General features: G+C 30.0%; 1 protein-coding gene across 1 annotated transcript; it reads left to right on the top strand.

Annotated features, from left to right (window-relative positions):
• The first annotated feature begins 18,758 nt into the window (after positions 1-18,758).
• LOC129311810 (probable sulfate transporter 3.3) lies at positions 18,759-25,024 on the top strand. The gene is given in 14 exon segments (XM_054954279.1): positions 18,759-19,163; positions 19,247-19,295; positions 19,376-19,453; positions 19,456-19,582; positions 19,659-19,830; positions 20,310-20,375; positions 22,327-22,440; positions 22,549-22,665; positions 23,067-23,193; positions 23,402-23,688; positions 23,853-24,043; positions 24,134-24,219; positions 24,479-24,555; positions 24,660-25,024. Coding segments are annotated over 14 exon segments (1,965 nt in total). The 5' UTR covers positions 18,759-18,857; the 3' UTR covers positions 24,828-25,024.
• Positions 25,025-25,511: the final 487 nt, after the last annotated feature.

Raw genomic sequence — 25,511 nt, 5'->3', positions numbered from 1 at the left:
CGGTAAGGGTTTAACAAAAATGAAAGCAGGCGCGCTTCTCTTGCCTGACTAGCCATCGGGCTCAGGGTGTTTTGGGTTAATGGGCTGTGGGCTTAGGATCCATGTTACATTCTTTTGATCTGTCCTTTGTCCAAATCTAGGGCCTTGTGTTTAACCAAAAAGAACAAAATTGGGGTTGAGTTTGTATGCCTATAGCAAAGGCAGCGTGCTTAGGTTCAGAGAATTTCCCTTTTTTAACATGCATCAAATTTAGTTATAGTCTAGCAGAATGGGCTAATTTATGAATCAAAACTCAAATTTTTATTAGAAAATGTGTTCATATTCAGGGTCTAATCGTGTTTCAAAAAAGATTACTTCTAATAAAAAGTATTTTTAAGTGATTAAAAACAATTAGTTATATCTATTACTTGTACTTTGAACATGATTACCTCAATAGGATTGATGCATGGGCGCAATAAAAAAAAATTAGCTACAGCTCTTATATTTTCAGCACTAGTTTTAGTTAAAAAAAGTAATTGATATATACTTTTTCTTTTTCTTTTTTGGGCCAACTTTGATTTATAATTTTTCAATCAAAACATAACATAACTCGATGCCTATTAGGGAAGTTTTTTTTTTTTTTTTTTGGCCGAATAGGTAAGATTTGTTTTCATTACCCTATTGGGTAAGAATTCGAGCTCAAATCTTGTGAATAAGTGAACATGTTTGAAATGTTCCTCTTCCCAGGATTCAATGCAACTTATATCTAAATTAATTAGCTTTATATGCCAATATTTTTTTAAAAAAAAAGAAACATTACATAATTGCGATGTTAAGATGGGCTAATTATGTGTTTGTCATATTTTAATTGAACAATTTGGTTACAAGAACATTTAAAAAAGTGTAAAAATTTTAACGTTTTTACAAGGGTCAAGTGGACCTATTTGAAACTTAATTTTCTTAATTTCATACAGCTCAAAATGATACACGATAATCGAAAGCTAGTCAATTTAATTATAAACTAAACTCTTTTTACCAAAAAGAAAAAAGAAAAACTAAACTCAAAAGCATGCAGATGAAGTCATTTATTCTTGGGTGCACATGGACTTGGCAATTAAATATTAGTTAAAATATATATTTAATCATTTAATTTTACATAATAATTTATTTTAATACTTTAAATTTATAAATTATCTTTTTATTAGTCCATTAGATTAATCTTAACTAATTTTTATATTAAATTTTTAAATATTGATAAAATATTTTTAAATATTGACATATTAATTTTAATTTTTTTTAAAATAATGATGATTGATATAAAAAATAATTATTTAAAACTAATGATATGAAGGTTAAATGATTAAAAAAATAATTTATAAAATTAAAAAGTTAAATTAAATTTTTTTATAGAATTTAAAATTTATTTTAACTTTAAATATTAAATTCCTTTTATTCGGGCCAGAAATTAAATATTATATCAGTTGCTTGTGGCCTTGTACTTCACTACTTTGTATGTTGTTGTTATGTGAGGAACAAAGCAGTACAGGCACGTGAACCGTTAATCGAGACCGACCATGGAAAGACGAGACCTCGCAAGGCTTTTTTTTTTAAAGGTTAAATATATAAACAATAGAAAAAGGGAATGAAATATGAAGTTATAGTCAAGAAAAATTAAAAGAAATTAAATGGTGACTTTATTGAACAGATCTTGCTGATTAGTAAGTAACTCAGTATGATGTTTTTCCGGCTATGTTTTTTTTTTGTTTTTGGAAAAAAATTACTTCTAATATAATCTTTACTCAAAGAAAATTAAAGGAAACTCAAACATAATTAACTTCATAAACATATCAATCTCAAGTTCAAGTAGATGTCTTGCAAATAAGGGAAATAACATTGCCATTAAGATGACTCATCATCAACTTTTCTTCGCCATTGTTATCATCAAATTATGTTATACAAAGTAATAAGTTTTACAAATTTAAAATATAATAATGCATCTTCCTATTTAGGGGTGCACATGGGCAGGGCTGGGCTGAGCAAGGCTTTACCCGATGCCCTGCCCAAAGGATACATGGGTTAGAAAATGTAGCCCGTTGCCCAGCCCTGCCCATAAAATGCCCTATTAGCTTGGGCTGGGCAAGGCAAGCTGGGCACCTTCGGGTCGCCCTGCCCATCAAATAATTTTTCTTTCCATCAATTTCAAATGAAACTACCATAAATCAATAACAATGACCCAGCCCATCAATTCAAAATAACATTCATAAAAATGTAAACCATAAATACAAAATAACAGCTATGATATCCAATTATCTATAATTCAACATCTAACTTGAAATATAAAACTATTATAAGTCTTGACACATAGTGAAATTATCCATAATGCAATCCAAAATAATAGCTACAATAATCCATTAAAAATAATAAATTTTACAAAAGTTTGGAGCATTATGAAAAAATAATAATTTCACAGAGTAGACTTTAATTTACAAAAAGCTTCTTTCCAATTCCTCTTTTCATATTTCCTTAAATCTTAATAGTTAATATAATTGACCCTTTAAAAATTTAAAAAAATATTAATGTACTCGGGCTGGGCCAAATGGGCAGAGCATGCCACCCTGCTCGTGACCCGGCCCTGCCTGAACAATGCCCTGTCCAAACATGCCCAAGTCATGTCGGGTAGCTTTTTTTAGGGCCGGGTTGGGCAAAATTTTACTGGGTTCGGGCGGGCATATCGGGCAATCGGGCTACATGCACACCCCTATTCCTACCTATGTAATTAGAAGTGAAAATGGCAGTACGGGTTCACAGAGAAAAAAGCAGTGAAAACTTTAGACATGTAAGGGTTCATCCATACACAAGTCAATCAATTAATCTTTAATTGTATGTAAATGAACCTTTAATTATTTAAAGTCCTCGTTACTTTTTTTTCCCTCTTCGGAGAGCCTGCCATTCTCCCTAATTAGAAGGTTGTTTTCTTGAATAATTTTAGAAAGAAATTTTTTTAAGTACTTACTGTTTGCATTCAAATTGTAAATTTAAATATCCAGGCTCAATTCAATTTAATTAATTTTAAAATAATTAAAGAAAATATTTATGATGAGTAGCCATAATAGAGAAGGTGCTTTTAAAATTTAAGAAAACTAATGATCATAGGGCTTAAACACCAAGTCAAGATCATCTATAAATAGAAGAGCCCCCTCTCAAACATTGGCGTCAACAAATTACTAATCTTAGACTCTGCATCTGTTACTTTGTTTTATTTTTTATTTTTATCATATAGTTTTAGTCTTTATTTTTTGTTGTGTAGCCGGTATAGCCCACCACTTTTTTTTAAATTAATGCATATCTACTTTCCTGCATGTATATTAATTTTCTTTACTACTCATTCTCATATCTCGGTGAGCTGTGATAAGGGAGCCTCAGTTCCTCACATTTGAATATACATTAAATTCTTCAATTCTTTTGAGATTCTACATCCCTGACACACCTCACGATATTATGCCTAATTGATTGTTTTTTTATGAACACTTAAAAACAAATTGCTTAGGTAAGTGTAAATTTGTATCGCAATATCAATTCTGCAATCAAATGTTTGACCTTTAAGCCTTGTATATGGAGAGAGTTGAGGAAGAACAGATGCGCCATGGAACTTTAAAAAAAAGTATCATAACATGAAAATTTTGCCCTCACTATTTCTAAAATTTCAAACCCACTAAACCTAGACTCAAATATATGTTAATTTCATTAATAGGTATTGGGTCTTGTAAAAGAAATTATAATATCTTAAGTAGGAGGTCTCAAATTTAAATTCTTGTAAGTGCAGAAAATATTTTTCAAAGAATTATCCTTAACTAAATTCAACAATACTCAAATCTAACCTTGTCAAATAAATATATTAAAAAGAGAAAACACAATTTTGATTCATATAATTTTATTGGGTTTTGTTTTTTTTCATGTAATTTTTTTAGTATTTTAGCATCCATAGTTTCAAAAAAATTAAATGACATTTATTTTTTTACGTTCATATAGTTTTTATTTTTTAATAATTTTAGTCCATATAGGGACTAAAAATATTAAAAAAATTATAAGAACTAAAAGCAAAACTCAATAAAACTATAGGGACTAAAAATTATGTTTTTCTTATAAAAAAACACTACCTTCATTCTAAATTATAAAATATTTTTAAATATTTTTTTAAATTTATTTTTGTTTAGAAAAACAAAATTATAAAATATATTTAATAAGTTTTATTGATTTTATCTAAAAGTACTTTATGAATTAGGACAATGGATTCTATGTTAATTTCTTTTTTATGATTTTTACCCCCTCAAATATGCATGTATAATAGAATTCACATAGTGTTCGCTGGTAGTGATGCTGTGTTGTTACTGTTAGCATTGGATAATAGAAGAATTGTGTCTTAAAATGGTGGGATTATTTTGCATATATACCTTTACTTTTATTATTTGATCATGTAAAAAATAATGTTATGTGGGGGATGAAATCAAAGTGAGAATGAGATGAGAGTGAGGGAGGAAAGAACCCAGAAGCATGAAAGGGACAAGCACTTTGGGAAGGTAGGAGGGAGTCCAATATAACGAGAAGATAGACATTATCCGCAGCCGCAACAGGCAGCAGCGAAACAAGCCAGGAAATATCAATATGTGTTCACTTGGTTCATTCGTTCCTTCAATTGTTTGTCTGCCATTTATGCATTTTGTGTGATTCTTCTGTAGCAGCTATAGCGGAGGCGAGATTCTCTTCTCACAGATTGCCCTTCTGCAGCTTCTTTTCTAATTATATAGTGTTCACATTATTCTCTCGGGACCACTCTTCCAACATATATTTTTCCAAACCCTCTTTCCCACAACCTTATCTTATTTGAGGCCCAGATCTCACTACAAATTCCACCTCCTCATCTCCTCTCTCATCCATCACCGATCAATGTCACACTTCTGACATTGCATTATGTGCAGCACTGATCATGGTACTGTATAAATCACTTTTACCCTCCTAGGTTAGATATGATGGTTAAATTATTAATATTATTTGTGCAACAAAAATTGCTCAATTTATCAGTGTTAAATTTACCATTTTTAAAACTACTCTTCTCTTATACCTTCCCATCTCTATGTATGCAGTGCTTTCTATGAACTTGTTTTATTTCAGATATACGAGGTGTAACGATAATTTTAAATAATTAAATAATTTTGTCATTATTATTAGGGGATGGGATATTAATTGCATGATTTCCCATTATAATGATATTAATTGTAACACTGTTGGGGATAAAACGAACAAATTCTCATGGTTTTATGTACTCTCGACTGAATAATGAATTTTGATGAACATACACAATTTAATTAAAAATATCTTATAACAAAACAAAAGAAGTATGTGATATTTTACCATACTCATAGAAGATTGCGAAAGTATCAAATTGGAAGAACATGGTTAATGATCTACTTGTTCATATAAAGTGCTTTATAAAAAAGGGACCATAATTAATTTTTTAATCTTTCTATAATATGACTTATATACAACATTTCTGGGAGTAATGTTATTTGTTTTTCCAAAAATACATTAAACTAATGTATTTTTTTAGGTGGTGAGAATTTCCCTCCTTTAAAAATAGTCCATAAGGAAGCTGACAAACGACAATGAAGGTGCTGCTATGCTATTGCGTGCAAATTACATATCTTTCGATATTAATTATTGGATACATCACTAATTGTATATCCTCATTTAGCCATAGGAGTTGCTTCGAGGAAGCAATCAACCTAAACAATGTAATGATTGAGTTGGAGAATATTATTGGGTTAAGTGGGACAATGCACTCAATTTAATCATCGCATTAACTTGAGAAGTCGCAGAGATATTGACCACATATTCACCTTATAATCATACCAAACAGACCACTGATCGCGAGCTCTTATTGAACCAATTTTTCTGTTGGTGCATTATGTTTTTTACCTTTCTGAGAAAGATTTGACATTTGTTACCATCATGGAATCTACAGATTTGCATTCCAGCAACTTCATTTCCTCTTACTGGTATATTCGTGGGGCCGTATAATTATGTATAGCCCATAATCTCCAACGGTCCTATGCTCTTGCTGCCTCTCCTTTGACTCATAGCTCCACATTTTTTTCCGCAATAATATCCCTCAATTCAAAAGATTCGCAAGAAGTATTCTATACTCTCTAGGGGTGAGTATTCCATTGATTTGATCGGTTTGGTTTTAATTATTTTAAAACCGATCGATTGAATTATATAAGAAATTTGGATCAAATCGAATCGAAATACATAACCAATTAAATTAAAATTGAACTGAATTTTAATGATTCGGTTCGATCGGTCTATTCAATTTATGGGTTTTCATTTGGGTTTATGAAATTTAATTATTCATATATTTTTCGATCCAATTTTTTTCATTTGATGTTGAAAACCCAACAAAAAAAAATCTTATACCATAATTTATAAAAAAAATTAATAAGATTTAGCACTATTGTACCAAAAACTAAATTATAGAAATAAAAAATTAGAACATCACATTAAAACAAAAAAAAAACTATGACTGCAAGTAGTAGAAAATGTTTCTTACTCACTTAAATGAAATTTTATTCACATTTTCAAAAATATGAAAGAAAAAATATAGATGATTCGGTCGGTTCGGTTTATTTAATTCTTGAATTCTTAGATCGAATCGAATCGATTAATCAAAATTTTTATTAAAAGAAAATCGAATCGAATTGAAAAACCGAATAGACTGAATCAAATGGATAAAATTTGATTCAATTCAGTTTAATTTTCGATTTCAATTCAGTTTTGTTCATCCCTAATACTCTATGTGTGTATTTAACAATTTCTGCTTGTAATAAAGGGCACATGTTAATTAGCATTAAGCTCCAGAACATTTTGATCCTTTGTTACAAATTAAAAATACTCTTTTACAATATAATTAATGTGCAGTGATCGTACGTAATCTTTGACTCTTTAGAAATCAAGGCTATTAGAAAATTAATTATCTTACTTTCTCTTATTAAAAACGTTGAATATCGATATAGTTTATTTGACCTTGTCCTGATGATTTTCTTTGTCAATAAATAAGATAAATAGTTCCCTTCAGTAAATATGTGAGGATTCAATTGTCTCCTTCATCTTAAATGAAATTAACTTCGGTTACATTCCTAAACGTGTTAAAAAGGAGTTCGAAGTATCTTAAAATCTAACTTACTTAATTTTTTTTTTGTAAAAAAATAAGCCTGAAATTCCATTTTTAGCCTTGTCAATTTAAAAAAAATGTAAATTTCTAAAAACACTGAACTAATCTTATTAAAAAAAAAGATAATAAACCAGACATATTAAAACATGATGACAGGACAATTTACTAGAGTAATTATTAAATAACTGGTGAGAAAAAAAATACTTCTTCCATTCCTAATTATAAAATATTTTTAAATAAAATTATACATATAAATAAAACTCAATAAAAATACTTCACAGCCTTCCAATAAAGAAATTGACCTTTTGCAAGCATCTTTTTACTCTTCTTCCATATGATTATCCGCTCACGAATTTGCGAGACACCTTATCACCATTGTTTATCGCTCTTCTCCTGTCATCGTCTATTTAAAATGCATACTTCGAAAAAGAATTAGAAAAGTTGGTATTATCAGCAACATAATGATTTATTTTTTTTGTCTTCCTGTTGAATATGAAAGGCTGTGTTTACTTTCACATGCAAGTTGAATGATTGAGATTCATCGTTTCACTCTGACACCCTCCATTCGCTTTTCTGACCACGAATCTCTAAATGTTGCAGCTTTATTTGATGAATTATTATTACCAAGCATAATCGGCCGAATGGGTACAAGTTTTAGTCAATCACGTCATTTAATTTGATGATACCCTCCACGCCTTATCAAAATCATGATTTTTAGAATCTAGAACACGGTTCGTGTTTGTTCAATAATGACCACATTTTAATTCTAGGCCCTTGATCAGAAGGATTTCATTTTGAAACGGGAGTTGCCGGAGACAAAATAAGCCCATGTTTGAAAACTTGTTTTAAGAATAATTTTTTATTCTTTAAATTAAGAGAATGAATAAAATTTATTCAGTAATGTACTTTTAAAAAGTAATTTAAAGCATAAAAAATAAAAAATAAAAATAATTTTTAGGTATTTTAGAATTATTGTTTTGGAGAATAAGAAAGGATAAAAAAATAACTATTTTTATTATTTTTTATTTTTAAAATATATTTTATAAAATATCAATTTTTAAAATAATAAAATAAAAATAATTTCAAACAATTCCTAAATTGTTGTGGCAAATTCCTCAAATCATTCCAAAACTGTAAGACTTAAAATTACAGAGACCAACAAAAAAATCCAGAAAAATTCTTAGATTTATAGAAAGAAAGAGAATGAAGTGGAAACGGAGCAGAAACCGAGATGTAGCGAAGTGTGGGATTAAAAGAGCATAGAAATGCAGGCGGAGGGGTGGTGCTGTCAGAAAATGGCTTGGGCGGTTTGATGCAGATCATGATAAAATAATGAAAAAATATAACTAATAAAATTTTATTTTTTATTAAAATATTTTATATGTTCAGATGTCAAATCTTTTTTAAAAACACCTTAAAAGAAGATAGTATAATTTAAATAAGATTGTTCCTTCTTTTACCTGAAATTTTGATATTTTTTAAAAAAATAAAACTTTTAATTCTTCAAATTTAATCTTTATTAATTGAGTCAACAAATTATTATAGTCAAACACAACTAGTTCTAATTAGTCAAGGGGAACATAACACCATAAAGGCCAGTTGATATAATTATGAAATTTTAATGACTTGACTGATAAAAATTAAAGCTCAGAAACCAATTAATCATAAGTGAGGCAGGTTTGAAGAATCAGAAGTTTCATTATCTTTTTAGAAATGTTATAAAAATGCTAATTATAATTATTTAAATTTCCCTTCCCGTGATTATTGAATTTAAATTCACACTACTTTTAAGAATAATTGTAAATTAAGATGGAAAAAACAGGAATTATATTGCCAGATCATCAATTTAGGTCAGTCTATGGAAGTCGTTGCTGTCCAGTTTTTTCGTGTAAAAAATGTCACGGACGTGTTATTTATTTCTTCAGATAGTATGAATCTTTAACTATTGCATCAGTGTTAATTATACGAGTGTGCGGGTGTGTGTGTTTTGTTTTTACAATGAAAATATTATTAAATTTTTATTTGAATTATCTTTTATCAGTATTGATTAAGAGGAATTAAACCAAATTGTCAAAAAAATATAGCACCCCCTTTTTAGTGAGATTAATTATTATGTATTTTATTAATTAATTCAACTAAGCCTGAATATATTGATTGCGTGTGTCCATTTGAATATTATTACCCAAGGATAGTGATCTATCAGAATTCAGAAATCCTCTCATAAAACGACTCATCTCCTTTTTAATCAAAAAAAGTCACTCTGAAATAAAGATGAATGAATACACACCTATGAGAGATACGGAAATTTGGAGATTGAAATATGAAAAAAGGAATAAAATTGTAAACGATTATATTCATTTTTATTTAAGTTCTCCTCATTTATGTGTGATAGTAATTATAATCATTACCTTTTTGGTATAAAAATTTTTATGGGCTGCATAATTCCACTCATATATTTTTAAAAGTAGAGAATGAAGCCCCGCAACGAAGAGAGAACAAATTCTTGAAGCAAGTTTGATGAAATGGATTGAAACAAAGAATATATATGATCCATGAAGTAACTTCACAAATTAAAGACACATCGATGTCGTTGAGATAATTACAGACCAGTCAGATTTTGTGGAGTCTCATGCCAAACATTCACTCCCTCTTGGCTCACGCACTTCATTTCTTATCAAACAAAGCCCACACGCACGCCCCATCCTCTCATGTGGACTTTCTTCTGTTAATTATCCACAAATAAAATATCAATGCTTAATTAAATATATTACATAAATAATTAATGTCAAATTGACTTAACTTAATACCACAATAATAAAAACTAATCGCCCTACGCGTTTATCCAAAATCACATGCACTGCTCTCTCTCCCTCTCTATCTCTCTATATATATGTGCGTGCGTGCGCATGCATGTGATACATAAATGTGTGTGTGTGTGTCTATATGCGTGCGTGTGGGCGTGAGTGTGTTTGCATGTGAATCACAATCCGTGGTTTTGCATACAGCATGTCAGCATCTAAATCTATGTGATGGGTTCGTGGTCAATTCCCAAACCCCATAAATTTGGATTTAATTTGGATCTCTGCGCGCGCGCCTGCGCTTCTTCTCGACAATCTCTGAAACCTTGTTTCATTCCACACCTACTCCCTCCCTCTAGATATAGTCATCTAGCACATAAATAATTTAAGTTCTTAATGATGAGTTAATATGGAGTTTAAATATATAGGGAAAAAAAGTCTTACTTCAATATATTTTGGATATTTACGAATTCTTTTTACGATTATTGGTTTTTTATAGAGGATTTCAACAACTGAGGAGAAAAAAAAAATAATTAAGAGCTATGCACGTAGAAGTATTATATTTATTTTTGGGTCCTGAATTATTTAAAGAATCAGTAACTTTCTTTTACCAAGATCCATTTCTCTAAGCTCATCTTGTGATCTCTTTACAAGTAATTCAAAAATAATGATCTGACCTCTCGCTCTTAACTCTTTTTTTTTTATAATACTGGTCAGTATAATGTGTTTAATATAGTATGTACAGACATCCATATATACTAGTTATTCAAAGTGTCACGTGATTAGTTTTTTCCCTGGTCAATCATAGATCGATGTTTAGGTTATATCAATTTCATCAGAGGTTTCAAAATTCAAAAGAACATGAAGACGTGTGTAAACATTAATTATAGCAAGTCGGCAATTCCAAGAAGTCACGTTCGAAACAGAATTCTGAATCAATGACCAATCAATCATATGTAATTTGGAATGTTACCAACATTTCTCGATATTTTTTCAGATTAGGTTTCAGTAGGCAGATAGAGACCATGAAGATCCCATCTAAAAGCTTGACTCTATATATATTTAAAAAAATTAAAATAAGATGATGTTTAATTATCACTCACGCATGCATAATTAATATAAATAATAGACAGCTCGAAATAAAAACAAACGATGCATGTAGCGTGAAGAATCTTTTGCCTTCTCCCATTCTCAATGCGGCCGGGTCGATATATCACTTTAGACATCACGAATTTTATAAGTGTGGAAAATTATATATATATATATATATATATTCAGGACATGGGATTTGTCTAGGCTTGTATAAATATGGAATAATATAATTTTTAATCCCTTATGATTACATAAATTGTTGATTTGGTCCCTAACGTTTGATTTTTATCAATTCAGTCATTTATGCTTCATAAAAATATCGAAGTCATCCTTAATGTTTAAAAAGAAGTTAATACTGTTATATTATGATGACGTGACTAACGGAATTAGGATATGGCAAGCATGTAAGTTAATAAAAAGAGAAATATATAACTGACATGGATAAAGAACAAAAGAAAACTTATGAAAAATCAAGAAATTTATTATCCCAACATTTTTTCAATATATATATATATATATATTCTCCAAACGAAACGTAGCATCCTTCTCTCATCAATCAGTCTATTAGTTTGCTATTCTTTTTGCCTTTTCTTCTATTATGATTTCGTCCGTCTTCTCACTGCCTTACAATCGTGATTCACTTTGTCGTCGTGCTTTACTGTTTCATATGAAATATGCTGATCGTATGCGAGTGCCCAGTTTGAAACTGTTTGCCCTGATTGGAAAATAGAAGGGAATATTGGAATATTAGAAATTAAAAAAAATACGAATATAAAAAAAGGTTGATGTGTATTCATTTATCCATGTGTATATTTCCGTATCAACAAAATAATTTACACATTAACTTATTTTAAGGGCTAATTTGTGTTTTAAAACTTAGAAGATTAAAAAGATAACAAAAGAAAGTGTAAAGGACTGAATTAATAAAAATTAAATGTATGGAATCAAATCAATAACTCATACAAATGTAAGGGATTAAAAGTTGCATTATCCCTGTAAATATGCCTCAAAATGGTAATTATTAATGCAAATATATCTTATCTGCTAGTACATACATAAAAAAACTTACAAAGATTGTCGTAGAGTGTTTGCTCATGCCGAGTTTGAATAACGAAGTCCACGAAAAGTTATTGAAAAACCTCACATCTAGCTAGAAATTAAAAAATATATTGGAAATGCATATAAAACCTGGGATATGTTTAATCAAGTGATTCAAGTTATTTTGGTAAAGTAAGTTATATTTTCAAGCATTTAATATAAGAATTCGATACAGTATTACAGTCATTACCAAGCATGCTTAATATAAGAGTTTGATTGGTACAGAGGAGTTAGCAGCGGGGGAAAAAAAGTTTCAATGAAAAGAAAGTATGGAGAGGATTTTAATCCTTACCGGTATATAATTCAGTCTCGTGAATTTTGAATTCTTTTCTCTATGATTCTGTACTAGCTAGATATTTGTGCTATATATATATATATATATATACACACACACACACATGCATCGTACCGTATGTTCCATCAATCAAACGCTTATAGATTAAAAAAAATATCGTGAATCTTACATGTCATGAATTTTTGGAATGCAGTGGAAAAGAGACATATATAAAATAAAAGCAGAAGGTAATGAAGGTTAATCAGGAAATTGTTAAGGTGTAGTGTGGCACGTTAGAGGCATGTGGTTCCATATGCTTGGTCGCATGGATTATTAGGCTCACCACCCATGGCTGTGTCCTCTGTTTCGTCTTATCCTTTGAACAAATTAAAGGCATGCCCACCTAATTCCCATCTAATATGATTAACCCGGCCACTTTCTCTTTCCCCCCAATCTAATTACAAGACAGACATATCAAGAAACAATTCATTTTCGTGTTCATGTTCCTTGGATATTACAAGTTCGATCATTAAATTCTTGGGGAAACTTGAGTTTTATAACCACGATTGTTACGATGGATAGGAAAATATATACTACCCTGACATTATTTACAGGGTGTTTTACAAAAATAAAAAGCAGTCATAATTATGAGAAATCAAACAAGTTGACAAAATAATATTTCAATTCAGATTCTTTAATTTAAAAACAAAATTGTAAATGTGATTTATCGTCTTTATTCTAACTAATATGAATATAATTGAAAAGGTGAAAAGTGTTTTTATATCAAACACCTTGTAAGTAAAAATGAAGGGAGTGGCTCACATCTCCAACTTCGAGAGAACGCTTGTTTTGTGTGCATCAAAAAGGAGTTGGCTTCATTTCTCTACTCTCCATTTCTTCTCTGCTTCTCATCTCAGCCCTCAAATTAAATTTTTAATTGTTAGGATTTAATCTCTTATAAAATAAATATAAAATGTGAAATTATCAGAAATCAATAAATTTAAAATGTAATAAATTTGATTTAAATTATAATTCAAGATATAATAAAAAATAAACATATTTTTATAAAATGTTAGATCCTAACTATTTAAAATTTAATTTTATAGTTGGAATGGGAACTGAAAAGGGGAGAAATGAAAAGAAGCTAGTTGGAGAGAGAGATTTCAATTAGCATCTTTCTTGGACCCCTGTGAGCGGTTTCAATGATTCATATATAACTAGATTTTATACCCATCCATCTAATCCTCATTTTTTTTTATTTAAAATAAATGATAAAAAAAGATAATATTTTAATGAGTTTTTTTTTAAATAGACAAACTTAATATGTTATAAAATTTTATTTGAGAGATGTAAAATAAAAAAATCAATTAAAAAATTTCTAACCACAATTCTCCATTTTCTTTAAGATTGAGGTCACCAAAATTTAAAATCCTACCTCCCAATTATTTTCTTTGATCCAAAAAAATTATAAAAATTAATAGAAGTTAAATTATGAATAAATATTAAGTTGATAATTTTATAAAAATAATAGTTTATAGAAAGTGTGAAATAAAATTGTATATGTGGTTAAAGATAAATAATTATAAAAAAAATTAACTATATGTTTTTATTTCCCTAGCATATTTGTAATTAAAAAATAGAAATAGACAATAACTTGTTTTTTTCATAAAATTTGTTATCCCATATATAATCAAATATAGACAATAATTTATTTTAATCTATAAATTGTTATAGTCATGTAAATTAAAATTCTAAAACATATATGTTGTTTTAGAATATTTTTCTTTTAAGTTGCATGAACATCTTATTTTATTTTAGTATTGGCTATATACAATAAAAGGGAGGATAAAAATTATTTTTCATTAGGAGAGTTGTTCACATTTAATGCTTAATTGTACCTCAAATATAATTACTTCTAACAGGAGAATACTTATTACTAATTAAAAAGTAGATAAAAATTTATTTTATTCTCACACAAATTATTTTAAAATATGATATCATGTGCATACAAAAAATATAAACATTTTTTATATGTGATCTCCACATAAATTAAAATTTAAAAAACATATTTTGGTTAAAAAGTTATTACTTGAAAATATAAATAAAAACTTATTTTATTTAAGAATTTCTCATACTTGTGCATATAAAAAATGTAAATAACACACTTTTTTTATATGTTTATCTAACTAAGTCAAATTTGAGTATTTTTTAACACAATTTAAAATAGTTCTTTCAAAAATAATTTTACATTCACACAATTTTTTATTATAGAATTTTTTACCGTTTCATCAACTTATTTTATTATATAACTTGTCATTTTGTATATATTAAAAACATAAATGAAATTTTATAAACAAAATTTATTATCCTTACACTTTGTTATTAAAATTTAAAAGTTAAAAATTAAATTGTAATAAACAAACAATATATTAAAAATACTATCATTCAATATATATTATAACTCATTCTACTTTATAATTTATTATCTAATACATATTGGAAAAGGGATGATAAAATTTGCTCAATAATAATTTAGTCTTTTAAGTTTGACTCAATAACAATTTAGTTCTTTAAATTTGCTTCAATAATATTTAGTCCTTCAAATTTATTGTTTGAAGAAGAAGTAATATATTGTTAAAATTTGCTAATATAGATAAAAAAAATATTGAATTGATAGCCACATAAATTAATAATAAAATCAAATTGACTTGAAGGAAAATTATTCTTACTTAGCCATGTGTAATAGGTCAGGTTATCAGCATAATTTATATGTCAGAATAATTTAAGGGTTAATTTTTCTTTAAAACCTACAAGATTAAAGTAACAATTTAAGAAAACATGAGAAATTAAATTGATAAAAATTAAACTTAAAAAAATTAATTAATAATTAAATAAATTTGAGGGACTTAAAATTTTATTTTCTTTTTAAAAATAAACAATGTACTTTATTTTAAAATTCATTACCCATAGATATTAAATATATGAGCACCAACTTATTCTAGTTTAAAATTTATTGTGCAAGATAACAAATTAAAAATATATTTTATGTGTAAAAATAAGTAATTTATTTTATAAAAATTTGTTTTATTCTATAATTTATTTTTCTGTGCATGTAGGCCTAAATTTCAATGGATGTAGACTTGAATTTTTATAATTTCTAAAAATTAAATTTATAATTTTATTATAAGTTTTTAATTTACATTTTTATTACATGTTTGACATTTAATATTTACAACCACATTTACAATAAAAAAAAGTAGATAGTGTTGTATAATAAAATATCTTACAACAGTCAAATTAAATTAAAGAGTTATTATCATATCATATGTGACACTTGTTAAGTGATAGAATTTATTTTAGCCATTAAATCCAAATATGATGTATCTCAAAATATTACTATAGTTCTATCATATATAATTCATTGAAAAATTTACTATATATTTCCTCAATTTTTAAATATAAGCAAAATTTTTATATGGTTTGTTGTTATTTTTTATAAGAAAAAAATAATTTTTAAAAAATTATTTATGATATATTTTCTTAACTACTCTTCATTAAATGATAGTATCATTAAATTAGAAAAAAATAAAATATTAATCACAAGTACATCTTAATCAAAAATTTTTAATTTAAGGGATAATTATTAAAATTAACCAATTCTTTAAACTATATGAATTGATTAAAATTTACTTATATATAAAAATGGTAAGTTGACTGATTTAAATAATAAAATATTCTATTTTATAATTTATCATTTAAATTTGTATATTATATACAATTAATTTTCTTATACGCATACAAAATACAAGCAATAGATGATAAATCTTTTTCCTCCATGCTTGATCCTCTTTTCTTCATTTTCTTCTCTATTTTCCACGAGCTACCATGTCCCATTTTATTTGATTTTTGTGCCATGTGTTGCTACACATCTAGCCTTAGCTGTAGTGTATGGCACAATGAGAAAAATTCTCACTATACTCATACGTTCTATTTTGAGATGCTGTTCTTTTACTCTTATCTATTCATATAATATCTCAATGAGTTAATACAACATTCAACCATTCAAAACTCTAATATCACATTAAATTACTAATTCATTCCTCAGTCAATTAGTAATGTAGGTTTAAAAATTTGAAATGTTATATAGCACATTTAGTTTACGAGTTATCATTGATCCATAAAGTAGGACGTTTTGTAATTTTTAAAAATTGTCTTTGTGTTAATTAATATGCATGATAAATTGTAAGTGTTAGACTTGGATAAGAGTAGAGTTGGAAAAAAAGTTAAATTTTTATAAAGTAAAAAAATTGATTAATACTCCCTTCGGTGCAAAATATAAGTATTTTTTTTAATTATCATACTAATAAAGTTCTCATTCTCATAAAAATATAAATTATTTTTTTATTTTTAGCCCTAGTCTTAATTGCCAATACATTCTATGATGAATGAGATATATTTATACAAATATCTATGTTAATAAATATAAGTGGTAAAATAATTTTTTTTATATGTACTAGATTACTTATATTTTAAATTAATATTAATTAAAGAATATTTATATTTTGAATTGGGGGGTATGTACCATGAGGGTAGAGTTGAAGGGGGTATTAAATTTATGGCAAAACTATGTCTAATTTTGACAGGAAAAGCTGCATTCTTAGCCAATTGTAGGATAGTTTCAAATGAAAACAATCATCATAGTTTCCCATGAACATCAATTTAATGGTTTTATGATGTTTCTTTTCTGGCTACTCACAGGGTTTCCTTCCAAAAAAAAAGGGACAATGTTAACCAAATCTATTTTCCAATTTTGATAATATTACATTCATACATGGACTGTTTTTGCCTCAATAGGAAGATAAATTAACAGATGACAGTCAATTTGGTACTTAATCCCGACACTGGAGAAAGGGGAAAAGTTGAATTTGCAGAAAAAGTTCGTAATTTTTGGTTTATTCTTTCGCGGGACAGAAATTAAAATTAAAATGATGATGCAATGATCCACGATATCAGGAAATTGAAACAAAGATTACTGCAATTAATCGAAAAAGTATTTTACTTAAATCAATATATTTTGACTAAAAAAATATTCCTAAGAAAAACATAAACATATTGAAGTACAAATATGAATATTTGGTCAATTATTTAAATTTCCTTGGATTCTTGCTTCCATTCAGAAAATTTAGTATGCTTTCATTTTCCAAATTAGCACAGATGAATATATAGAAAGTAGCTAATACAAAATATGGCTTACCATTAATATTTTTATTCGTTATATATTTTTCGATGTAATTATTTGATATTGTGTATGTTAAGTAAATTTAAGTATTATTGAACCTAATTACAATAACATTTTAAATATATCTTATAATATAACAAATTAATATTTGAATCTCTCTAAAAAAATATGTCTACATTTATTATTTGATCATATTTTTAACACTATTGTCTCAATTAGGAAAACACCTATGATTAATAGAAAACAATTTTCTTAATGTAATTTTTTTTTTCAATCCTCAACAGTCAAATTATTTACTCTAGAAAATGGAAGCAAAGCTTTTGATTTCAACCACTTATTAGTTTTACATGTTATATTAACTAATGACATATCAACATTGATTTTTATTAATTATTAATTAACAATAAAAGTCCTGGCAGCACTATCGTCACTGGTCAAAGGAGTTGTTCATATATTACATAAAAAATAATATAATATGGGTTATAGATACATGTCCTGCATGGCGGAGTTCATCGTACTTCTATGGTGAGTGAGGCGAATGAGAGAAACTGTTTTTATTTTATTATTTTAAAAATTAATATTTTATAAAACATATTTTAAAAATAAAAAAATAATAAAAATAAGTATTTTTTATTATTTTTTTAGAATAATAATCACAAAATATTTAAAAATTATCTTCATTTTTCTATTTTTTAAAATAATATTTTATTTTTTTATTCTATAAAATATTTTTTGAAAATATATTATTAAACAGATTTTTTTATTCTTTTATTTTAAAGAATGAAAAGCTGTTTTTAAAATAGATTTTCAATGCCACTGGCAAAAACTGCAAATCCCCTTAGTTACCTCTGGCATTTTTTATTTTGAATAATTTATTTAATAATAGTAATGATGATTTATGATGCAGTATTTTCTAATGTTTTTACTTTTTATCCATTTGTTCAGTAGTATACACCCAGGTGCGACCTGGATGTACTACGTAGCGGTTTGTAGCGAGGTGTGCGTTGATTAATGGATCAGGGTTCACTACAGCCAGAAGCGACATAAATAGCATCATTGCCTATAAACCCAACCACCACCCACTCGCCACCGGATCATCGTTCCTTCCAATAAGCAGCCTTCTTCTTCTTCTTCTTCTTCTTCTTCTTCTTCATGGAGCCTAATGGCACCACCACCAACTACAGGTCGCATTGCCTCCAAATAAGCATGGAAGAAATTCACAAGGTGGTGGCACCGCCACGCAGGACCACCCTGGAGAAGCTGAGGGCCAAGCTGAAGGAAATGTTCTTCCCTGACGACCCTCTTCGCCAATTCAAGGGTCAGCCATTGAGGAAGAAGCTGGTCCTTGCAGCCCAGTATTTCTTCCCTATCCTTCAATGGGCCCCCAATTACAGCCTCACTCTCTTCAAATCCGACATCGTTTCCGGCCTCACCATCGCCAGCTTGGCCATCCCCCAGGTTAGTGAACAGCAACTCAGATTCTGATACAGTTAGACATTCCTCCGTGCGTCCGCTCATCAGTACCTCTGTTTTATCCTCAGGGAATCAGTTATGCTAAGCTAGCAAGCCTTCCTCCAATTGTGGGACTCTGTGAGTGTTATTATATATATTGATTTTCTGGGATTATTCGCGTCTGCAAATTTTGTATCAACCTTTTGGATATATTTCAGATTCCAGTTTTGTGCCTCCTCTGGTTTATGCTGTTCTGGGAAGCTCGAGGGACCTTGCAGTAGGACCTGTGTCGATTGCTTCCTGGTGCTGGGATCGATGCTGAGGCAGGAAGTGTCCCCGGCTTCTGACCCTGTTCTGTTTCTCGAGTTGGCCTTCACTTCAACCCTCTTTGCTGGTCTCTTTCAAGCGTCTCTTGGAATCCTGAGGTTGATTATTTTCTGACAACCACTTATTTAAAGAAAAGACTGGAAGGAATACATATTAATTTCTGATTACTTGCAGGCTAGGCTTCATCATTGACTTCTTATCAAAGGCCATCCTGATTGGGTTTATGGCCGGAGCTGCTATAATTGTGTCTCTGCAACAACTAAAAAGCCTCTTGGGGATTAGTCATTTCACTACCCAGATGGGCCTAGTACCTGTGATGACCTCAGTTTTTCACAATTCCCATGAGGTTCTCTTTCTGTTTCTCTGTCGTTCTTGTTGATTGCCTTTATTCACTCCAGTCCATTTTTTTCCTATCAACCTCATCACACTCACCAAGACACACTCGATGGTTCATTGGTTTGTGATTCGTGGTGGGCCTAGATACAGTCTTAATCCTTGCGTGTAAATATCATACACTGCATGTAAAAACTGCTTCATAAAAAGACATTCATGATGACTCAACCCAGCCGCGGAGCCACCACCTGGAGCTACCTTATTTGATTTGGAAGTCTATCCAACTTGGGTAAATCTTGGGGGTGATGGTTTTTTGGGTCCAGGGCTAATCTTCTCTGCAACCTCAGATCTTCCTTTTTTCAATTATATTTCATATTTTTTCCAGTATTGGTAATTAACTTTGTTTTTTATTTTGGGATAAAAACTGCGGAGAAGAAGCTTTCCTTTCTGGTTTATATATTTGAGAAATGGTAATTGGTGGATGTTTTGCAGTGGTCATGGCAAACAATAGTGATGGGGTTTTGCTTCTTGGTGTTGCTCCTATTGGCAAGACACGTTGTATGTTGTTCCTCTCTCTGTCTCTGTCTGTGTGGTATACTTTTTGATTGCAAGTAGGAGTAAGAAATACCCATTTGGCTTTTTCCTTCCATAACCAAAAATACCACCAAGGCATAATCATGTAGCAATACTTAGTTAGACAATTTAAAGATTCTCTTTTACAAAATTAAAATTTTTAATAAATTATAATTTAATATTTTCAGTGTTGCAAGAATATTTTAACTCTTTAATTTTATGTACAACGAAGTCTAATATTAAGAAATCGTAATAATTTTAAAAAATAGCCAAAATTTAAATTCTTGAAATTACTAGTTTATTAAATTTTTCATTGAAATCAATATATAAACGCATGCCATAAAAGTTATAATAACTGGCAACATGTTTTCAGAAGGAGACCATCATAGCAGGTATTAAATGGTGAGAATACCTATTTTCAACTGGGACAGTGATCAAACTCCTGGATCAACCTCACGAAGCTCACACACTTCAATCGTCGTGTATCGATGTATTGATACCTGTTTGCATTGAACAGTGAGATGAAATTCGTACTTAAAATTATAAAAAAGTAAAAATAATAAATGACTCAGATTTACGTTACTATATATAATTTTTAAACATGCTAAATTTGCATTTCCAAACTTTAATATGCACATAATTTATTGAGAGAAAATACGCATAATTAGTAATTTAGTTAGCATGCATATATTTTTCTTGAAAATGTTATTTTAACCCGTACCGCTTTCATATTAGTATATATGTAGATCATGATTTTGTTTGAACTTTGTTAATAAAACTCGATTACAATTATGTGCATTGATTAATTGGAATTATAATAATAATCACATTGACAAGCTTCTAAAATACAGTCTTGACTTTACTTTTTAAAGTTGCTTTTGAGCACGCCCGCATGACCTTTTTATTTTTTTTGGGCGTTATCACTCACACTCACGCCTTATTTCACCCTGATGATGCCTGGACTTCCCAAAAAGGTTACACTCCGATGACCTTATTCGAAGAAAAACTGAAGAAAGTTTCCATTTTGGGTTCGAACTTCGAGCAGAAACCCTAACCATATTTACAGAAATTTCGCAACAATACAAGAGTGTCAAAGTGATGAAAGCGTAGCAACTGTAAAACCAATAGGCCTGGTTAAAATTAAAAGTCTCCACTTTGGTGAGGTTAAAGCTGGATTCTGGATTTAATTCGCCCATGAAGAAACATTAGAATCCCTGTTTTGGTTTCATCGTTCTTTTCTTCTCCTCTCTTCTTGTTTTTTCCCCCTGTAAAGGCATGATTTGATAAAGCATACTCCTTCTAATTCTATTTATAAGACACATTTTAAAAATAATTTTTTGTCTAGCATGTAAGACACTTTATAATAATTAAATTATTTTTTTAATTTTATCTTTTTTTAATTAGCATAAAGGTATTTAATATAATTGTATCATTATGTAAAATTGAGGATAAAAATAAAAGTACATATCCAGATATATAAAAAAATCTAATTTTTCTTTATATATATAAAACAGGTAAAAGTGTCTTATAATAAATATTAGAACAGAGGTAGAGAACACCGTTGAATCCAACTTTTATGTGTAGTATTTCACTTTAGCCTAATAATGCCCTTTCACGTAATACTGAATCTATGTCGTTCTTCGCAAGATTTGGTTTCCGCCCCTCCACCAAAATACAAGAAAGGAAAACAAATGTAATCATACCAGTTCCTATGATTCGTTAGGAATTGGAACTTAAAGAAATATCATGTTCCTGAAATTTGCGGGTGTTCTAGTTGCTACATTTTGGCCCAAATTGAACAGAACTTGCATATGTATAGATCTTTATATTTAATATCTATGCTAATGCCTGTTTGCTCAACATATTGAGCCTAGAACGTAACTTCTAATATCATAGGAAAGAAATACTTCATATCCCTTGGTATTTATATGTGTAGAGCATGAGGAGGCCAAAGCTTTTCTGGGTCTCAGCTGGTGCTCCTCTCGTGTCCGTGATAATCTCTACCCTCCTGGTATTTGCAATAAAGGGTCAGCATCATGGCATCAGTGTTGTATGTCACTTGCTCAAACAGCTTCATTACTTGCCTTAGTAATTACTTCACATTTTTTCGCCAAATATCACCTTTTGTGTACTGACCAGATTCTGGTGTGTTTGTTAGATAGGAAAATTGCAAGAAGGTTTAAATCCTCCTTCATGGAATATGCTGCGCTTTCATGGAAGTCGTCTGGGTCTAGTAATCAAAACTGGGCTTATCACTGGCATTTTGTCCCTCACTGTTAAGTTTTACCTTTTCTCTATTTCTTTTTTGCTTTTTGTTTCTTTGTAGGTTAAATTACCACATCCAATTCTGTAGTTTCAATCAACTTTTAAGTTTTGTTAATCTGACTTATCATGTAGCATCCTGGTACATAGAAATATACAGGATTTTATTGGTTAAGAATGCATTAAAATTCTTTAAAATCAAAAAAATTCGATCACAAAATTTTGAACTACAAGGATGAGTAGTGTAGAAGAAGCCAGATATCAATGGCAGATACTTTTTATAATACAAGTAGAAGTGTACCGTTAGGCATTTTGCATCTTTAGGATCCTGTGTTGCATATTAAATATTCGCGCGCGCGCGCGAGAGAGAGAGAGATTTATCCTGATTGAACGTTATGGGACTTTCTCAAACAGGAAGGTATTGCAGTCGGAAGGACTTTTGCAGCTCTCAAGAACTACAAAGTGGATGGAAATAAGGAGATGATGGCAATTGGCTTCATGAATGTGGTTGGCTCCTTTACTTCCTGCTATGTTACAACAGGTACAGCCAACAACTTAGAAACTAAACTCCCCCCAAATGAAAATGACAGACAGGACAATTTATGTATGACTGATGGTGTCCATTTGTGATTTAGAGAATCGTGTAATGTCTGATACAAGATTTTATCATATCTTAGACATGAACATTTTTTTTTTTGGGAATTGTACGTACTTCTTCGTGATTTACCCGACTTAACTATGAATTTCAGGTGCTTTCTCTAGATCAGCAGTCAATAACAATGCAGGAGCAAAATCAGCAGTGTCAAATATAGTAATGTCTGTGACAGTTATGGTGACTCTCCTGTTTCTCATGCCACTGTTTCAATACACTCCAAATGTTGTACTCGGAGCAATCATAGTGACAGCTGTAATCGGCCTCATTGATATCCCTGCTGCTTATTACATCTGGAAGTTAGACAAATACGATTTCATCGTGATGCTCACTGCATTCTTGGGCGTCATTTTTATCTCTGTGCAGGAAGGCCTTGCTCTTGCAGTAAGTACATTTTTCACTATTTTATTACTCATGAGGCTTCTATTGGCAACAACATTATTATAACCTTCAACTTCTAGGTGTTCCTCAAGAACAGGAAAAGTAAAAGGTTTATGATTTTCCCCCTTTTAAAATGACATGGGGGTGATGGACATGCTTTTGGTCAGGTTGGGTTGTCAATTTTGAAGATCCTCCTGCAAGTTACAAGGCCTAAGACAGTGATGTTGGGGAACATACCAGGTACAGATATATATCGAAATGTTGATCATTATGAGGAAGCTGTGAAGTTGCCTGGTTTTCTCCTTTTAAGCATCGAGGCTCCCATCAATTTCGCAAACATCACATATCTCAACGAGAGGTTGGGTTTCCACTTCACAGATTGTCACTTTTATCAATGGCTGATGGGTCCTTCCTCTGTTACTAAACTACTAGTATTTGTTTTGTTCAGGATTTTACGATGGATAGAAGAATATGAAGAGGAAGATAGCGTTAAGAAAGGCTCAAGTCTTCAATATGTGATTCTGGAAATGTCAGGTAACCAGATTAGTTTTGAAACCGAAGTTTGGTGGTCTGTTATTTTAATTTCTGGTAGAATCACATGCTACCAGATAAATTGCTAGTAATACTTTATATCTGTACTGTATATGTTGAGTCTTGTACCCATTCTTCTTGACTTGTGGTACATTGATTGAAGCATTGAAATGTTAGTTAAAGCATATTAAGCGCATGTTTAGTAGAACATTCAAATTAAAGGAACACTGAACAAGAGAAATATGGTGGTGGAACTTTTCAGCTGTGAGCAGCGTTGACACAAGTGGAGTCTCACTTTTCAGAGAATTGAAACAAGCAATGAAAAATAAGGGCATTGAGGCAAGAATGCTATAATCTCATATGCTTGGTGGTTTGCTACTTCATTTAATATGACAGGAAGTTCTCAAATCTTGACTGTGACTCAATGGTGTGGCTTGTGACAGATTGTGCTGGTGAATCCTCTGGCTGAAGTTATGGAGAAGTTGAAGAAAGCAGATGAAGGCAACGACTTGATCAGAGCAGATAACCTTTTCTTGACAGTTGGGGAGGCTGTGGCTTCACTTTCATCAACAACGAAGAGCCAAGCATCAAATATGGAAGAAGGGGCATAAGCAATGCCTCACTTCATAATTATACGGGCAAGTTTGCAAACAAAATCATCAAAAGTAAAATGAAGAAGCCGCAAGGAAGGAGAGAAAGAGAGTATAGTAGCTATGAAATGGAGCAAATTGTATATCTCTTTAGTCTAAATGATTTGATATTACGATGATTGAGGAGCATTAATGAGAAAGGAGTGGGAATTTTGTCATGTGTGACTCTGCCTACTTGTCAATCAATTGCTTGCAAAAGTTTGATACCATCAATTTATAATAAATATTATTTCAATTGAGGAATAAAATACAATTATGATACTTTCGTAACTGTAGAACCAACATGACATCTTATTTAGCACAATTAAATGTTGATCTAATGGCGGAAGATGAGAGTTTTTTTTATGAATTTCTTGAATTGGCATAAATGGACATGTCTTGGATCAAACCTGAAAAATCAAATGAGATGCATACGAATGAATCCAAACACCATTTGATCTCAATATCAACTACATTGTAGTGTGTAAAGGAAAACTCTATATATGATCATGATTATTTTATAGAGAAAAATTAAAAATATGCTCTCCCATGATGAACCACTGTAATCTATCACAGAAAGCAGACAACATGCGCATTGTCGCGCCATCAATAAAAGCATCATGAAGTCCAATGACCTCCAAGCTCTGCAACTTCTCAAGACACAGA

This window comes from Prosopis cineraria, unplaced genomic scaffold (assembly GCF_029017545.1).
Source record: "Prosopis cineraria cultivar Desert tree isolate PC_DT_omini unplaced genomic scaffold, ASM2901754v1 PC5, whole genome shotgun sequence".
Classification (NCBI taxonomy): Eukaryota; Viridiplantae; Streptophyta; class Magnoliopsida; order Fabales; family Fabaceae; genus Prosopis; species Prosopis cineraria.
Note: the sequence above shows the minus strand (reverse complement) of the source record. Positions and strands in the feature narration are given on the sequence as shown.